Source organism: Schistosoma mansoni, chromosome W (assembly GCF_000237925.1).
Source record: "Schistosoma mansoni strain Puerto Rico chromosome W, complete genome".
Classification (NCBI taxonomy): Eukaryota; Metazoa; Platyhelminthes; class Trematoda; order Strigeidida; family Schistosomatidae; genus Schistosoma; species Schistosoma mansoni.
In genome coordinates this window covers 41765022-41782165 of record NC_031502.1, presented here as the reverse complement: position 1 = coordinate 41782165, position 17144 = coordinate 41765022, and the positions used below count along the sequence as shown (strand labels likewise).

Below are 17144 nucleotides of genomic sequence, written 5' to 3'. Positions count from 1 at the left end.
GGTGGATCGTCAGAGAATTAGCAATATACGGGAATCGTAGAAAAATGAAAAGACTCTTGCGCTACTTCCGAACAGGGGGGCTTGAAGTACATCGTCGTGTAGCATCGATGACTCACGCTTTCATCAATGATATATACTAATATTACTTTTTGCATTTTTATTAAATCATTTCCAATGATAATGCAGTCTAACTGTTATGTTGTGTATAATATGAATGAATTCATATCAGTTTATCACTTATCATGTGTAAATCTTTCAAAATTGTTATAATCCATATTGAATTTATTTTCAGTGGTAAAATTTCACTCAATCATCAATGAGTATTTCTTATTTATTCACGGATCCATGGTACTATGATATTTATTATTTAAGGTTACACGTACTCAATATTACATCATAATCTATTAATTTTTGTGAAAACTGTTTTACCTTCATAATAGATTAGATATTTTTGTAAAGTTCCGATAAATAGAAATTAGGTTTCCGACGTTTTGTGACTTAGTGTAAACCACTTTGGGTATGGGGTTAGCGACCCCATCCCGTTAGAAAACCTAACTTTTCGCCTAAAAAAAGCGCAAACCTACTTATAATTCAAACCACTTTTTCAGAGAATAGAAATAAATAACAAATTATATTAACACAAGTTTAAATGGAACAAGGAAACAATGCAGAATAATTTTAGTCCCATCCTCAGCTACTTCACGTGGAGCATAGGCCTCCCACTAGGATTCTCTAACCGCATCTATCCTCTGTTCTCTTATGCAGTTCTTGTCAAGTGCTATTCATTCTTTTGATGCCTGCTTTCGATTCCCGACTCAATGTATTCTTTGATCTTCCACTTTTCCTGTCGCCTTCAAGATGCCACGTTGGGGCTTGAGTCTCGATGCCGTTTGATGAGTTCGTGAATGTATGTCCTGCTCACCTTCAAAGTTTTTTCTTAATTTCCTCTTCAACTCCAAGCTAGGTTCATTCTCTCTCATAGTAGATAGTTGTTGATGGTACCCGATCAATGGACATTGAGTATTCTGTATTGTCAACTGTTTATAAATACGTGTACGTACTTGATGACGATTGTGGTAGTTCTCCAAGTTTTCGTTTCCCTAAAGTGGAACTGTCGTGACGTTTGTATTAACAATTCTGACTTTTATGTTGACCGGTAGTTGTTTTGAGTACCAGGTGTTCTTCAGTCGTCAGTTTGCTGAACTTGTTTTACCAATTGGTACCTTTATATCTGTATCAGATCCTGTTTGTTTATTGATGATGCTAACCAGGTATGTAGAGCTTATCGTCTCTACCAGATGTTCCCCATCATCGTGTGTGGTTTAGTTGGTGCCCACGGTCGGTCCTCATGGAATCAGGAGTGTTGATCTCAAAGTTGGATTTCTACTGAATCCTCCATCCGATTCTACAACACTCTGTTAAAATCTTTTCCTGGTGGTGACTATAGTGTGATTCCTCTTCAATTTTAGCACTTGCTGAGATCTCCTTTCTTTGTTATCTTGATGAGATATGCCTCTTTCCAGTCTCCTGATTTTTGTTTTTCACTTTATTTTGTTCGATATTTGTTGATTCCTGTCTTCCCGTTCTTTTTTCCCTGAACCTTGATCAGGGGACAAGTAGAGATCCATTCCTCATGATGGTGCTTCTTGGACCCACTATAAAACGGAATTCACCATTAGGTCACCTCCAAGTTGTATCTTTACATTCTGTCCTAGTATCTCTGGTTGTACGTAGTAATTAATATCGTACTACGGTCGGGTAAATGTCATGGGAATTCCGTCAAATGTGTAGTGTCTGTCACAATGTTAAGCCTACATAACTTAGTCTAGCTTCTGGACAGGTCAATTTATTCATTCTTCTTGAGTCACGTTTTGACCTTTCTAATTATTCATTTATCAACACTGACTGTTTTTTATGAGCATATATGTGTGCACTTCGTATCTTACTCATTACATATCTGTGGCTTATTTTTGTGTGACTATAAATATCGATCACCGCTTGATTAAATGGAATTAGTTCACTCTCTTTCTCCTTTGCGCGTCATTTTGTTTTGCTTGGTTTTCCAGTCAATGAGTATACGAAATATATTTATTCAAACTTCATTCTCGTTACTGACTTATTTAATTCTGTGATACACTAACTCGAGTTAAGTCAATAATAATATACAAGAATAGCCAGAATGTATATTTCAACAACAATCATTTAATAACGATCATTTGTCCGCTCTAACTGCAGTCAGATACAGGGCCACTAGAAATGTGCCCCTCATTAACCGACTGACAATTATGCATATCAAACGAGGAATAAAAAGGTGGTTTGTAAATTTAAATAGTGATGTGCATTTGATTGCTTGTAATCAATAAATATATATGCATCCCTTTTGGTCCATCGTAGACTCCTGAGTCATTGGTGTAAAACGAAGATTGGTAAATCATTTTGTCAGTTAACTCTTAAGAGGGTCGTGTTGGATGTTTTGGAATATCTGATCACTTCTCTTAGGAAATTTATCAAACACGTACAGATTAGTTTTCATTCATAGTAATTAAATGAATAAAATCTTTATACATGAATATGAATATCTCCACTCACGATTATGTCCATAAAACTTTGTCAGCGCTCAGTCACCAGATCGTTCGTCAGTACTCCATAAAAGAAAAAGACTACATTTAGAGTAGATTCCCTGAAAGTCCTCATTCAATTCTTCACTCTATTTCAGAATTTTAGGAAGTCGATTCATGTTAGCGTTCTATTTATAGGTACCACGATGACCACTACTGGAAGTTGATGCATCTGGAACAATATAGCCGATGAATTTATCGATTCCTAGAATTCCTTCATTTTTTTTACATTAGACAGTACCTCGTTTCGACCGTACGGATAACTTATTGTGAAGTAACTAACAAGAGTACATCATGGAGACTGGACTCGGATCAGTAGACACAGCGATGAGACTAGACACTTAGTGGTGTAGTAAATTTACGATCTCTTAATGGTCGCGACGAGTAATCACCAGAAGAACTGATACCATTTTCACACATATCCTAGTAGGCTGCAGAATCACCACAGGTCTGTCAGATTTTGAATCAGGTTTCCTACGTTTTGATACCACAGATTGTAGCCAGTGGGATTCACAATGACCTATACGATTGACAGTATGTTTACAATGCATCGGATTACTGATAAAATTTCTACATGATAACTACAACTCACACTGGAAAGCAGAGTTGCATTCTATGTTATCCATTCGGATACTACAGTGTGATGGCTTACTGAAGACATGTTTCCGATAGATTGGTCTTTTGTTTGAATTGAGTAGAAATTTGATTTCGAAGTAGTTGACAAACCCGTGAACCGACATAACTCCGAAATGTCCAACAAATCTGAAGTGCGGTGAGCAACTGTTTTGTCTGATATCTCTTTCACTATGTCCATCTAGTGTGCAACTAGTATCTACTTCTCAGAAACAAGTGAGATGCTCCAATAAGTACAGGACTCTTGTAATTTATTTTGCACAGTTTCAGGGTCTCGTGTGAAGCGCCAACGAAATTATTTTCTCTGCGTAAGTTGTAAACAGGGAGTTAATAACAACGAGCTCTGCAGTTCTGAAAATCGATAAAATGTCGATGGTTTTAATTCGATATTTCGCCGAAAGATGAGACTGGAACTGATCGGTTTACAGATAACTATCACGCGTCATAAAACGACAAATTGTCTCATTCCTATAAACCACTGAGTGCTCGACAAACACTTCTTCCATCGAAAATACCTCGCTCATAAACCCTTTTCTGAAAATTGTATCGGCCTCACTGTTCAAAAAGGACACGCGAGACCACATGACAACGATGTTATGAATTCTAACTTGGTGCAAAATTCGACAAATCCTTGTATTCGTCAATTCGAGAGTTGTTTCATGGATGAATCTATTCTTTGGTGAACCGATATATTTCTAATATTGGGGAGTGAATGCCTTCGTTTCTCCCTGATGAGTCAAGGTAAAGGGTGAATTTGCATTTTAATGGTTGACTTTGTTTGATATATCCAACAGTTTTTACTTCTACAAAAATTGAAGTGAATTCTTCAAACTGTGGACAGGCGTGTTTCTAAGCATCTGCTGGTGATGTTGACTCAATAAACGAAGGAACCTTCACGAATAATTCGTCCAGTTCAGCAAACACAACAGCTGGAAAAACAGTCAATACTCCACATATTGATTTTTGTCAGCAGGTCTGCTTTGACACAGTTTGCAAGTTTATTTAAGTTTTGTGAATGATGTTGATGCACACATGTTACCAATACGTCAATAGAGATCTTGAAAACATTGTTCATTACACTGACTGACATATTCGATTCTATGAGAATCGAGAATGATTGTTCAATATAAATTTCATTTAACTCTCCTCTCCTACATCACTAAAATAAAATTTCATCAGTAAAGTCTGTTCCGTGTTCATTAGTGTGAACACTGATTATTGTTTAGTGAACTGTGTTATGGAAACGCAGTAATCTGCTGATTAGCGAGATTCGACGTTATCAAAGTGCAAGCAAACAGTGTGATGGAGAGGTAGTTATTTCGAGCACTTATACATCTTTTGTTGCACTGAATAGTTTAGCGAATACTCAAGTATCCGACCGTCGCACTTTACGTAAGGAATGTGAAGGTTACGAGATTATATTTTCTAAATGTGTTAATCCCCTAAGCAATATGAAGTGAATAGTACTTACCAAAATTCATCGTGATTCATGTTAAACTCCTGCCGAATTCGTTTTCGACCTTCTAATTCAGTTATGACCCCATATCATCACCTGATGTAATTCAAGTTGTTTTACAGAATAAAATGATTCATTAATTTTCATAAGGTAACTCAATGGATTTTTTAAGTCACTTGTCATGAACTTGGAGAACCGCTGGACAGTAGCAAATTATTACACATGGATGACCATTCATAATACATAGTATCAAATTTGTTGTGTTCATACATGAATCGTCGAATAATGTACCACTGTAAAAAAAATAAACATTTAAATCTTGATTTTTGCACTTAATACAATCATGAATTTGGTCCCTGAACCTTGTATAACATGAATATTGATTGTCAGAAGATGTTGCGTAATTGACTATTACTGTGAAATAAAATGTAAATCAAATGACGAGTTTCGGTACGGTTCTCCCATACAATCCTACGCCTGATGCTCATTCATTTTACAACGGATTCACAGCATCTCGCTAACTGCTATTTACCAATACCAGTTTATTTGAGATAAAAATAACAACCAGTTAGATTACATGTTACATGTATCGTCTAGCTCATGACAATCGGTGAGATTTTATTCATTCCTGTCATTGGAAGTGAAAAGGGGAAGTCTAGTGTCCTGTTCATTGGTCACTCCTCATTTATTTTTTTCTTGTCTGATTGGATATGACTGTTCATGTGTATTCAGGTTGTTAATTTTACTTTGTGGAAAGTCATCAATGGAATGAAGTGTATGATGAAGTTGAATTATATTTGTTTTAATAATTAATTTGAATAAAATCTACATATTACTGACTGTTAGAAAGTATCATTTAGGTTAGTTGATAATTCATACAGCTTCCCGTTCAAATTTCGAATAGCTTTTTCATTCAGCACAGTGAATGTTTTGATTCTCACTAATTCCCATCTTGCCAATACGTCTTCTAAGCTGACTATTTATTGGCGAGTTTAACATATCGATTAAACATTTATTTTTTTGTAAAGACATTTAAATTTATTAAATTAACCTAACGATAAATGAATTCTTTTTAAATTTACTGTACTATACAGCTGATGTTTGGTTACACGTGGTCAATATTCCGTACAGTAATAGTTTCACCATGGAATATACATGGGTGAATTTCTTTCTTCTGAGAAATCATGTTAGTTTAATGACAAAATATGAAGTTATGAGATGCTACCTTTATTTTATAAGTTGAGTAATTGTGATGAGTACGATAATCACAGATAAGAGTAGGGCTTTACAAAATTATCTCATGAGTCGTCTTCATCATTCTTTTGTCATTCATAACGAGATGACAGTTTCTATGTGACAAAGTTTCCTAATAAATTAAGTTGTTGCCAATAAAATAAGAATTAACTTCGAATCTAATTAACATGTTTCTCACTGTGTAACCTACATCAAATCAATCGTTCTCAAATATACAGTATAGAAAGAAGTGATTTTCATTGAAGTGTTTATTGTGATCAACTTTTGAACAAGAAATAATAAATAAAATGTTTAATTTTGTACCGAAATGCAGCTTGCTATCACCACATAATACACAGAGGCCTATAAATGAACAAAAAAAACCAGGAATACGTTGATAAAAAGTATTCTGTATCGGATAATATAATCAATTTATGGAACTATACCGTTGACTCTCTTAAAATCCGTATAGAAATCTCTACGCTACGACTAGATGATCTATTAGTAACAATCACCAGCTACTACTGCTTGGAAATTATAAGTCGGAACTAATGTATTACTACACTTCTGAAAAGTGCATATCATACTAGCTATTGTTTGTGTTTTGAGTATATCTTAACCAATATAACAAATTATCTTATTGTTTGATGCAACTAAGAAAACAAACTTGAAATTATCCTGCATAACAATGCCTAAATAACTATACTACTAATATTGTTTGTCTGCCTATTTATTTATTAATGAATGAAATTAAACAACCTAATAGTTCATCTACAAAATACTGTTGAATGACGTTATTGATTTATTTAGATAAAACAATGAGTTTCCAAAAGAAATTAGTTAGTTATTTGTAATACCATCAATTAAAGTTTATTTCATGAATAAATTAAAAAAAAACAATACTACTTGTTAATGAAACATTTCAGCTACCAGTCATAACCACATTCGGTTAATCATACTTCTTTACTAACCAGTAGAAGCAGAAGCATATTTTATACCCATCTATTTTAAATCTATCAAATACCCAGAGTTTGATTGTACCACTGAAGTTGTAGTACAACTGGGAATCTATTAGTCAGCCAAGTAAGTGGAGTAGATTTCTCTATTTTTTCCAATTTTCTTAATTATTCTTGCAATTTATGGTATGGAACATGAGTTTCTTGTTAAGTATAGTTTTTACAATTTAACAATCTATTCCACTATTACACAATGTTTGAAATAACAGTTACTAAATACTATAACTTATGACCCGTTAAGTATCACATGACGAAATTGCCAACCAGAATACTGACTTATATGACCTTATCCCTGTGCTAAATCAATGATATGTTAACCAGCACGAGGAATCTAGAGTCAACTGTGAGTCCTTAGTGGTCTTTTGTATAGTAGCTTCATGCCTAACCCAGCCCGTTCAGTCCAGAACACAAATATCAGCCTCCACTATATGAATTGTATTTTTCAGACATAAATGGTTTATTTACATGCAGACAAGACTGTATTAAACCTTAAAATGAAATATAATAATTATACAAGATCTAGCCAAAAGTCGTTATGTGTATAGGAGACTGTAACTAATAGATTGGGAATAACTTAAGAATGGTAGATCGTATAACAGTAGTCAATAGGTCAAATGCAAGCTTATGATAAAAGGAATATGAAAAAATATATAATCTAGTTACTTAATAGCAATTCAATATGAATATATGTAATAATAGTCCATAAATGGTCCTTAGAAGCTACCATTCATTTATTCTTCGTTTGGATGTAACCCTAAATTACCGTCATACCGATAACACCATTACTTTCTGAAATGTGGATAGACCAGTCCGGTCGATCTTACTTGGAACGTAACACACCACTGAATACACTGCAAAACGATACCGAGTTAAATTAACTAAGGAAATGATAGGAATCTCTATTTGATCACTAATAAAATTACTTTATTTTCTATATATTTTACCGTTCATAAGAGAAACTTTTTGGGTATTTAATAAATCATGAGAAAGCAAATCCGAAAAATTTCAGTTTTATTAGACAATTCTGTATAGTTTTGTATCTTTGCAAAATGAATACGAAATAAAGATGCTATAAATGTATACGAATTTTGAACAATAGTTTCATTGACTATCTACAGCTGATATAATTTTATGATGATGTCGTTCAGAAGGACGATGAAAGCTCCACGACCAAACCATCCAGTTCAGAGAACAAAACTCCATCACAAATTGAAAATATTTGGTTCATTTTTGATATTTTTACATCACTTACTATTCTAGTGAACTATTCCATTAAAATTATGAAAAGAAATTAATTTTGTTAACAGAAATTATTGTTCCAATATGACTAACAGATGACAGATGATTGAAATCAATTCTTTGTTGTAAAGTTCACATATATTAAAAAGAAAGCACAACTTGTGGCAAATAAATATACTTCTTGTCAAACTTAAATGCTTCTATCTTAACCTTATATTATTTTAATTGTTATAAAATCAATAGATTGATTATTAAAAGTGATTGGTACCGAGTATCTATATAATTAACCAATAATTAAAAGAAACCGCTCTTATGTAATTACATAATAATACACTTAAAAAATTCACTGACATCAATAAAGTCAATAGATTATACAAGAGTTTGAATTCGTTAACATTGTAAGTTGTAGTCATCAAAAATACTTGACTAATTACGCCTGTTATTCCCAATGGAGCATAGACCGCCGACCAGCATTCTTCAACCCACTCTATCCTGGGACTTCCTTTCTAATTCTATCCAATTTTTGTTCATTCTTCTCATGTCTGTCTCCATTTCTCGGCGTAATATGTTATTTGGTCTTCCTCTCTCCCTCTGACCTTCAAGATTCCATGTGAGGGCTTGCCTTGTGACGCAGTTGGCTGCTTTCCTCAATGTGTGTTCTATCCACTTCCAACGCTTCTTCCTCATTTCTTCCTCCACCGGATGGAATCTGGTTTGTTCTCTCCCAAAGTGTCTTGTTGCTGATAGTGTCTGGCCAACAAATCCGAAGTATCTTGCGTAGACAACTGTTAACAAACACCCGTATCTTCTGGATGATAGCTTTCGTACTTCTTCAAGTTTGCGTCCCATACAGCAGAACTGTCTTGACGTTTGAGTTGAAAATTCTGATCTTGGTGTTGGTTGACAATTGTTTTGAGTTCCAGATGTTCTTCAGTTGTAAACATGCTGCTCTTGCTTTGCCGATCCGTGCCCTCACATCTGCATCTGATCCACCATGTTCATCAATGATGCTGCCCAGATATGTAAAGGTTTCCACATCCTCCAAAGCTTCTCCGTCAAGTGTAATTCGATTGGTGCATGTTGTATTGTATCGGAGAGTCTTGCTTTTCCCTTTGTTTATACTGAGACCTACTGCTGTTGAGGCTGCTGCTACACTGGTCGTCTTCTCCTGCATTTGTTATTGCGCGTGTGATAGAAGAGCCAGATCATCTGCGAAGTCTGAATCGTCCAGCTGCATCCTAGCTGTCCATTGTATCAATAATGTAATAATGGTATTACACTTTGTAACTACAGCTACTATTACTACAACTGTTTCAATGAGTAAAAAGCTATATTGTTGAAATGTGATAGAGGAAAGTGAATAATAAACAGTACGTAATCGGGAAAGATTGAGGAGAATATTTTTTTCTCTTAATGATATATTCACTTTATTATCCAATTGTAAATTCACAACTAATAAATGTTTATTCACTAAAAATCTAATGATACTATTATAATAAGACGAAAAAGGACGCATATTTCCTGAAACATAGAAACATGATAAATAAGGAAATAATGGTAATTATTCATTTATATAGTTATAAACGTCAAGTTCATCATAAATATAATAAATGTTTTTAATGATCAATCGATAATAAGTTAAAACGAGTAGTATATTTGTGACTATTTTATTGATCGATACAACACACATTTTTGGATATAAATAATACCATTATTGAAAACGTTCATTTCATTTCATTTTTTTTTTTTTGTTGAGTTAACAACCATCAGTTATAGGTCTAAAATGTGAACTTAATATAAATTCAGCAATCAAATTACAAATAATTCTTATTGAACATTGATCGGTTCTTTTATTCGTTACCAGGTTAGAATATAAAAATTTGAGTAGAATCTTAAAAATTTTCATATTTTCGAGTGCAAAGTAATCACTTTTTTTTTTCAGTGAATCCATTTACATATTTGTTATTCTTATTTTATAGTATGTCAAATTGTACATTATCTATCTAGTAAAATAATGATAACCAACCTAAAATTACCTTTAATAAAACTAATTAAATATTGGAAATTTATATTCATTTTGATCGGATTACTTTTTAATCTATACTTGTATATTTATATTTTAAATAAAGAAGATCATATAGTTTATCAAAGCAAATCATCTATATTGTGTTTTAATGATATTTTTACTCAAATTGTTTCATCACAAAGTTCATGGTTAACATTTATTGATGCTTTGAATAAGTTACATGTTAATGATTCTAATCATATAGAAACAACTGAAGTATCCACAGAATTATTTCACTTTACATATTATTCTTTGCCTATAATCAATGAAACAATAAAAGTTCTAAACTTTAAAAATCAATTAAAACTACTATCGGAACCTACGAATATCATTTATCATTTCAATGAAATTTATACTGAGACAATTAATAACAAAAGTGTATCATATACTAAAGATAATAAATCTATAGGTGGAAGACATTATCCAAAATATTTCAATATGACTGAATATTTGAATGCTATGTCAGATGGATTTCCACCAAACGAAGTATGTTATATCCATTAAAATTTAATTTAATATAAAGATATGTATATTTGATTATAATCATGTTTATCCATATGCTTTATACACGTTTTTTTTGGAATAACATTTTCCTGTAGATCATGATTAATGGTAAAACATATAAGTAATTTAAATTCACTTAGTATTGTTTGTTTGAATCTTCCCATTGATGTTTAGGACTGCAACTGGTCAGTCTCTGATTGGCATATGTGCATACTGTGCGTATCGCCTCGATATAGCCTAAATTCACAAGCATTATAAACAAAGATGGATAGTGGCTAGAAGTGGAATCCAGGACGCGCGTTTCGTCCTATTTGGGACTCGTCAACCGGATGTACCTGCATCTCAGGGTTGATGTTCACTCTGGCCGACTGGATAACACGATGGCGTTTGAAGCGAAAAATATTGGCTTGGAGTCCCAGAGTGAACATCAACTGTGAGATGCAGGTACATCCGGCTGACGAGTCCCAAATAGGACGAAACACGCGTCCTGGATTCCACTGCTAGCCACTATCCATTTTTGCCCACCATATAAGTAATTTGTCTAAATTCATGAATTCTAATTCTTAACTCCATAATATACATTGGTTGACTTGATCATTGATCTAGGCAGTCGATACAATTCAAATGATGTTTAATAAATGAATCTTCTCATAGATTTAGTACTTTTCCTTACACTGTAAAACAAAGCCTATTCATTTAAAGTCTAATCACTATGGTTAGTATCAATTAGCTATGAAGTGATTTTGTCTTCTTTGTATAAATAATTTTTATTTCAATAAATAAGAAATGCTGACAGATCACTAATACACCAATTCATCTACTCCATAGAATGAGTTCATTAATCTTTTAGCTAATAACCAGTACCATCCTTTAATATTACAATTAACAAACCACCATTTGGACAAGATTTATAACTTAAAAGCTTCACTATTATTTGAATCTATCAACAGTTTGATTTCGTGACCTGTCAAAGTCTAAATATTTTGATCAATATTTTCAATGATTACATAAGTATTATCGATCATGTATGACAACTACTAACTCACTAGCTATGATCTAATGAGTACATGTAGAACTATGTTAATAACATTCAATAAGAGTGTCAAATTTTCATTCAATTTATTACATAAAGGTTGAAATATCAGTACAGATTTCTAAATAAGGCTCTTGTTATTTTATGCGAATACCAGTTCAAGATTCAGAATGTCGATACTACTTATATCGCATTTAAATTCATTATCATCATAATCAATTCAGTACTAGTTTCTTTTAGACAAATGCCTCTCTCAGTAGTTTATAGCTAATTTCATTTTTTATCACTTATTAGATTCAATATGACTGGTTGAAACCGTAAAATAATAATAGGTAGACGGATAAATAATTTTGTGAAATGTGGGCAAGTGAGTGAGTGTTAAGAATCGATCCCAATAAATAATTAAATTCAGCAATAAAACAACAACCAAGATACTCCCGCTCTGAATCTCAATATGATCTGTGCTTCCTATAAGCGGCAACTGTAATTTTTTCACATGTAATTGGGTTATAGTGTAAATTATATCACAGAATTTATAAAGCATTCTGATGTGTCCTCCCAAAATGACTTTTGATCGGTCAAGAATTAGTAACAGACATATCCAACTTCGCTAAGTATCAGAGACTGTCTGGTATTGTAAAGTTCATCCCGGGTTCGAAACCAATTTTGTCCTAACGTTAACACTTACTGTTTTGTATGTTATGTCCATTAACGATCGTTCTAGTCTATATCTGATTCTCTGAGAAATAGTCGAATTATTGAGTAGCTGTATCACGTGATCTAGTATCGTGTTCATGTATGGTGGTCTAAAGCCTATAGATCTTGAAAAATTATATTTCTGTTATAAAACATTAAATATATCACAACGACAATGATTAATAAAAATTAACGAAGTAATTCCGTTTTTAAATTAGACAGTTGTGACCTGTCAACTAAGTGTTAGGAATTGAAAAACAAGCTTTGCAACGAAAGACCAGTCATGAAATGTCAAAAGATATTTAGTTAATTTCACTTACATAGAATTTTTCGAAATCACCACGAAACTCTTCCTGTTTTTCAATACTGTTTTCAATAGATATAGACTTAAAACTATCTGAGATAGTTAATTTCGATCTTTAAATTAACAAATTCTACTAAGAAAGCTTACCAAAATAATATATCGCTCATTATATTTGTTTAAACATTCCTTTAGGTCCCCATAAACAATGAACATCTATTTGTTGTGGAAACTCCAAGAAGTGCTTGTGATCCTTGTCATGAAAAACAGAAACTTAGTTTGGTTGTTTTAATCAAATCTTGTATTTATTGCTATGAACAACGGTCATACGCGCGTAAAACATACATGAACATAAGTCTGTGGAATAACTTAACAGTCAGATTTGTATTTGTTGTTGGATTACCAATACCGAATGAGACAAATATTCATCATTTTGATGGTGTGAATATTCAGTTGGACGGGAAATCATGGTGGGAATCAAGAAAACGTGAACTTTCTCGATGGTCGGTAATAAAAGAGTTGAGAAATGAAAGCAAATTTTATGGTGACATGTTGGTTGGTGGTTTTTTTGATACTTACTTCAATTTAACTACGAAAATGATGTTATCTTTTCGTTGGGCGTGTGTCTTCTGTAAGAATATAACGCCATTACTTTTATTTATTGATGATGATTATGTGCTTCATCCGAACAATACAATCAAACTCGTAAGGTCAATTAAAGTATCAGATATGAAGTCTTATATCGGTGGTCCAATACATTCAACCTCAGTTGTATCGCGACCACAAAATAAAACTTACAACTCAAAGTGGGATGTTTCACCTCATGAATATCCATATAGTTATTATCCTCCATACTTTTATGGTATTGGTTATATCATTGGAGCTGACGTCGTATGTGATGCTTCTGTTACAATGTCATTTACGCAAAATCTTCGTATTGATGATGCATATCTTGGGATTGTTTTGGCGAGATTGAACAAGAAGCTCAATCAACTTAAAGGGTTCAGAGTACAAACTGATACAAATTTCGAATCATCAGGAGCAATTATCATACAAAGATCAAGTGCTGGTTTATTGTTCACTTAAACTGCTACAATAGATTAGGCTTTCTTTTTGTAAATATTCAGTTATAAATAATCTTGTATTAGTCATCTGAATAAATGTATACTTTAGACATCCAAATGTTGTATGGTGAACAAGAACTAATTTTAATAGTCAGGTCATCATTTTATTGGTTATTGAGAAAATCATAAAAATATTAATTAATAGTCATAAAGATGTATAAATTGGTTTATATGACGAGTATTTTTGTATTCATTATTAATTATGTCATTGAGTTACTCTACTAAACAAAGAACTAAGAATCATGAATCAATTATCCTAACTCCTGGTTTAAGTTCATATGATACTTTGTGTCAAGAATTCAAATTTCTCCATTAATCATCAAATATTCACAATCCATTCATACAAATCAGCAAACTATCATCATTACATAGTGTTTATCATAACTGATGAACAAAGATGGTAGCTTAATTAAATTATTATTAATATGAAATGAGTTCTCCAAATTAGAAGTCATATTTTGTTAGATCTAAATCTTACTGGTATACTACAGCAGAAGTCACTTAAACAGTAACAAATGATAGAATATTTAAATAACGAATCCTGCATACGGTATCCGATAATTCTCACAGTAAACCTTCACAAAATGATAGATTACATGTACAAAAAAACACACACACAACTGTTGTCATGATGATGGATCAAACGTTAATCAATTTTTTTTGTGTAATAAAAGTAATAATAATGATTTAAATTGATTTGTATATAGATTCTTTCATTAATTATGATCTATTAATTACCTGAATATACATATATATTGAATGTTTATTTTTATCATCATTTAAGTAGTAATTGCTATTTGGATTAATTTTTAAAAATGGTTGTCGAATCTTTGTACCGATTTGTTTTTAATGAAGAGTATTTTAATTTCACATGATTTAAGTAGTCAAACGATGTTCCTCAGCGCACTGCTGAGGAGTCCCACAATAGGACGAAATGGCCGTTCAGTGTTTCCAGGTTTTCCTTGGTGGTCTAGCTTCAACTGACTCATGATTTCAACGATTTAAATTCTTGGTGAAATACATCTTAGTATAACGGTATAATATTTATATTTAGATAAAGCATAGTTTGAGCAAAGAATGAGACATGGAATTATTTTTTGAAGTATGAATAATTCGCTCGAGATTTTTATTCACATATTAAATCTTCAGACATCCATCTACTCACTGATTACTTCATTATTTTCATTTGATAAATTTGTATCTTATTTTTAGCTCCAGATCACTTAAAGGAATCCATGGTCCACCCTTTACCAAGGTTGAAATTGCTGTTTACATATTAACCGGTGCCTCTTTTAGTTCACTAACGTTTATGACTATTTTCAGAGTCCTTGTATATAAATTTGTACAAGTTCACTGTTTGCTGATAACAGTTTTCTTGAGTCTCTATTAAATAAATCTTCATTCCAAGATTTGTATCTTGGGATGGCCATGGTCAAAATGTAAATGGGAAATATATTAACCCGGTATCAAAATTAAAACTACCAGTTGTTTTTGTCAGCTCAAGACTCATCTATCTGAAACTGGTTGACCTGAGTGCCAAGCTTCTAAAAATTCTCTGGTGTTTTTAAAATTCCTTCTATCCAAGATCTCAATATTCTGTGGACACAAATTCGACTGAAATGTGGGCAAATATAGGACCGAAAATCAAATAATGGGAGATTCAATAGAAATAAGGAAGTAAACAATGACAGGTTAAAGCACAATAATAACAAATGAAGATCGAGGTCTACAGGACAATCTGTGAGCCATATGTGGAGAAATTCGAACACTTCACTTCTACCTGAAGTTTGTGCTGATGATGTCGTTCAGAATAACTATGAAAGCTCCACCATCAAGCTATCTAACCCAGAGAACAAAATTAATCAAAAACGCAACTCTATTCCTTGGGAAATCAATCCATTTCTTAGCTAATGAAATGCACTCCTCCTTCAGGTCATTTCTGATTGCAATCGACTGACCTTTTCATTAGTCTACTTCTAATTGTCTTACCATATCAGATTGTAGAATGCTCAACTTTTTCCCTTTATGGCCTTGTCATGAATTAATAGAATGACAGCCCATCGGTTCAGAGCTTAAGAGTTCATGCTCGAAAATAAATGTCCTGGGTTCCATCCCTGTGTGCATCGTTATGAATGTGCGCTGTTAGCGGGTCTGAAATTAACCTCCATAGCTTCACAAATTAAGGGCTAAAATATTTGTGTATACCACAGTGGAACATATAATCGTAAGTGAATATCATGTTGATCAAAACAATTTTTAATCTACAGTGGATGAATGATTAAAGTGTTTTCTTTAAAATAGGGTAAGGTTTTAAACAATTCATTTCGACTAATTAAAACATAAATGCCAGCAGATAATGTCATAGCCCCTTTCATTTCTGTATAGAACTGAACAGTTCATAACTCACATTTTAAACCTTGTTAGTTTTAACATATATCGTTAGATTTAGTGTTAGCGATCTATCAAATACAATCTTCATAAACAAAAGCTGCAAATTAGCGTCTATACTGGGGTACAAACTAATCAACCATTGAGTTCACGAACAAGAGTATAGCATTATCAGTGAATATTATTCTCACATATTACATTTATGGTATATTCAAGCTGAGAAAAGCTATGGGACAGGTAGGAATAGTGGAAATGAATGCACATGAATTTTTATTACCAATACACAGACTCAATAAGATCGATAGAAGTAAAAACTAACTAAAACTAGCAGATATATTTTTAGGATTATTTTCATAACGAATAATATTGTTTGGTGTCACTCAAATCTGCTAATGTTTTTTACTATTCCTTAACTATTCAATGATAATCAGAATTCGTTTATTAACTTGAACAATGAAAGTTCTAACACTCATTTGACACATGAAAGTAGAAGTATTAAAAGCTATTGACTTGTCAAATATCTTTCTCTTAATAACACTATAATGATTATCTATTGATGAAGATGAATAATAACATTAATATTTTTAAGCAAAGATGGATAGTGGCTAGCAGTGGAATCCAGGACGCACGTTTCGTCCTATTTGGGACTCGTCAGCTGGATGTATGTGCATCTCACTGAGAATAAAAGCGCAATACAAATAGGACGAAACGTACGTCTGGATTCCACTGCTAGCCACTATCCATCTTTTCTTACAATGCTTGTGAAATAAGGCTATATCGAGGCGATACGCACAGTATGCACATATGCCAATAAGAGACTGACCAGTCGCAGTCCTAA

At 32.8% G+C, this 17144-nt stretch overlaps 1 protein-coding gene across 1 annotated transcript; it reads left to right on the top strand.

Annotated features, from left to right (window-relative positions):
- Positions 1-10209: 10209 nt before the first annotated feature.
- Positions 10210-13880, top strand: Smp_042720 (beta-1,3-n-acetylglucosaminyltransferase,putati ve; the record flags this gene model as incomplete). Its single annotated transcript, XM_018789744.1, has 2 exons — positions 10210-10746; positions 12990-13880. 2 exons carry the CDS (start codon positions 10210-10212, stop codon positions 13878-13880), a joined length of 1428 nt encoding a protein of 475 aa, XP_018655156.1.
- Between the last annotated feature and the right edge of the window lie 3264 nt (positions 13881-17144).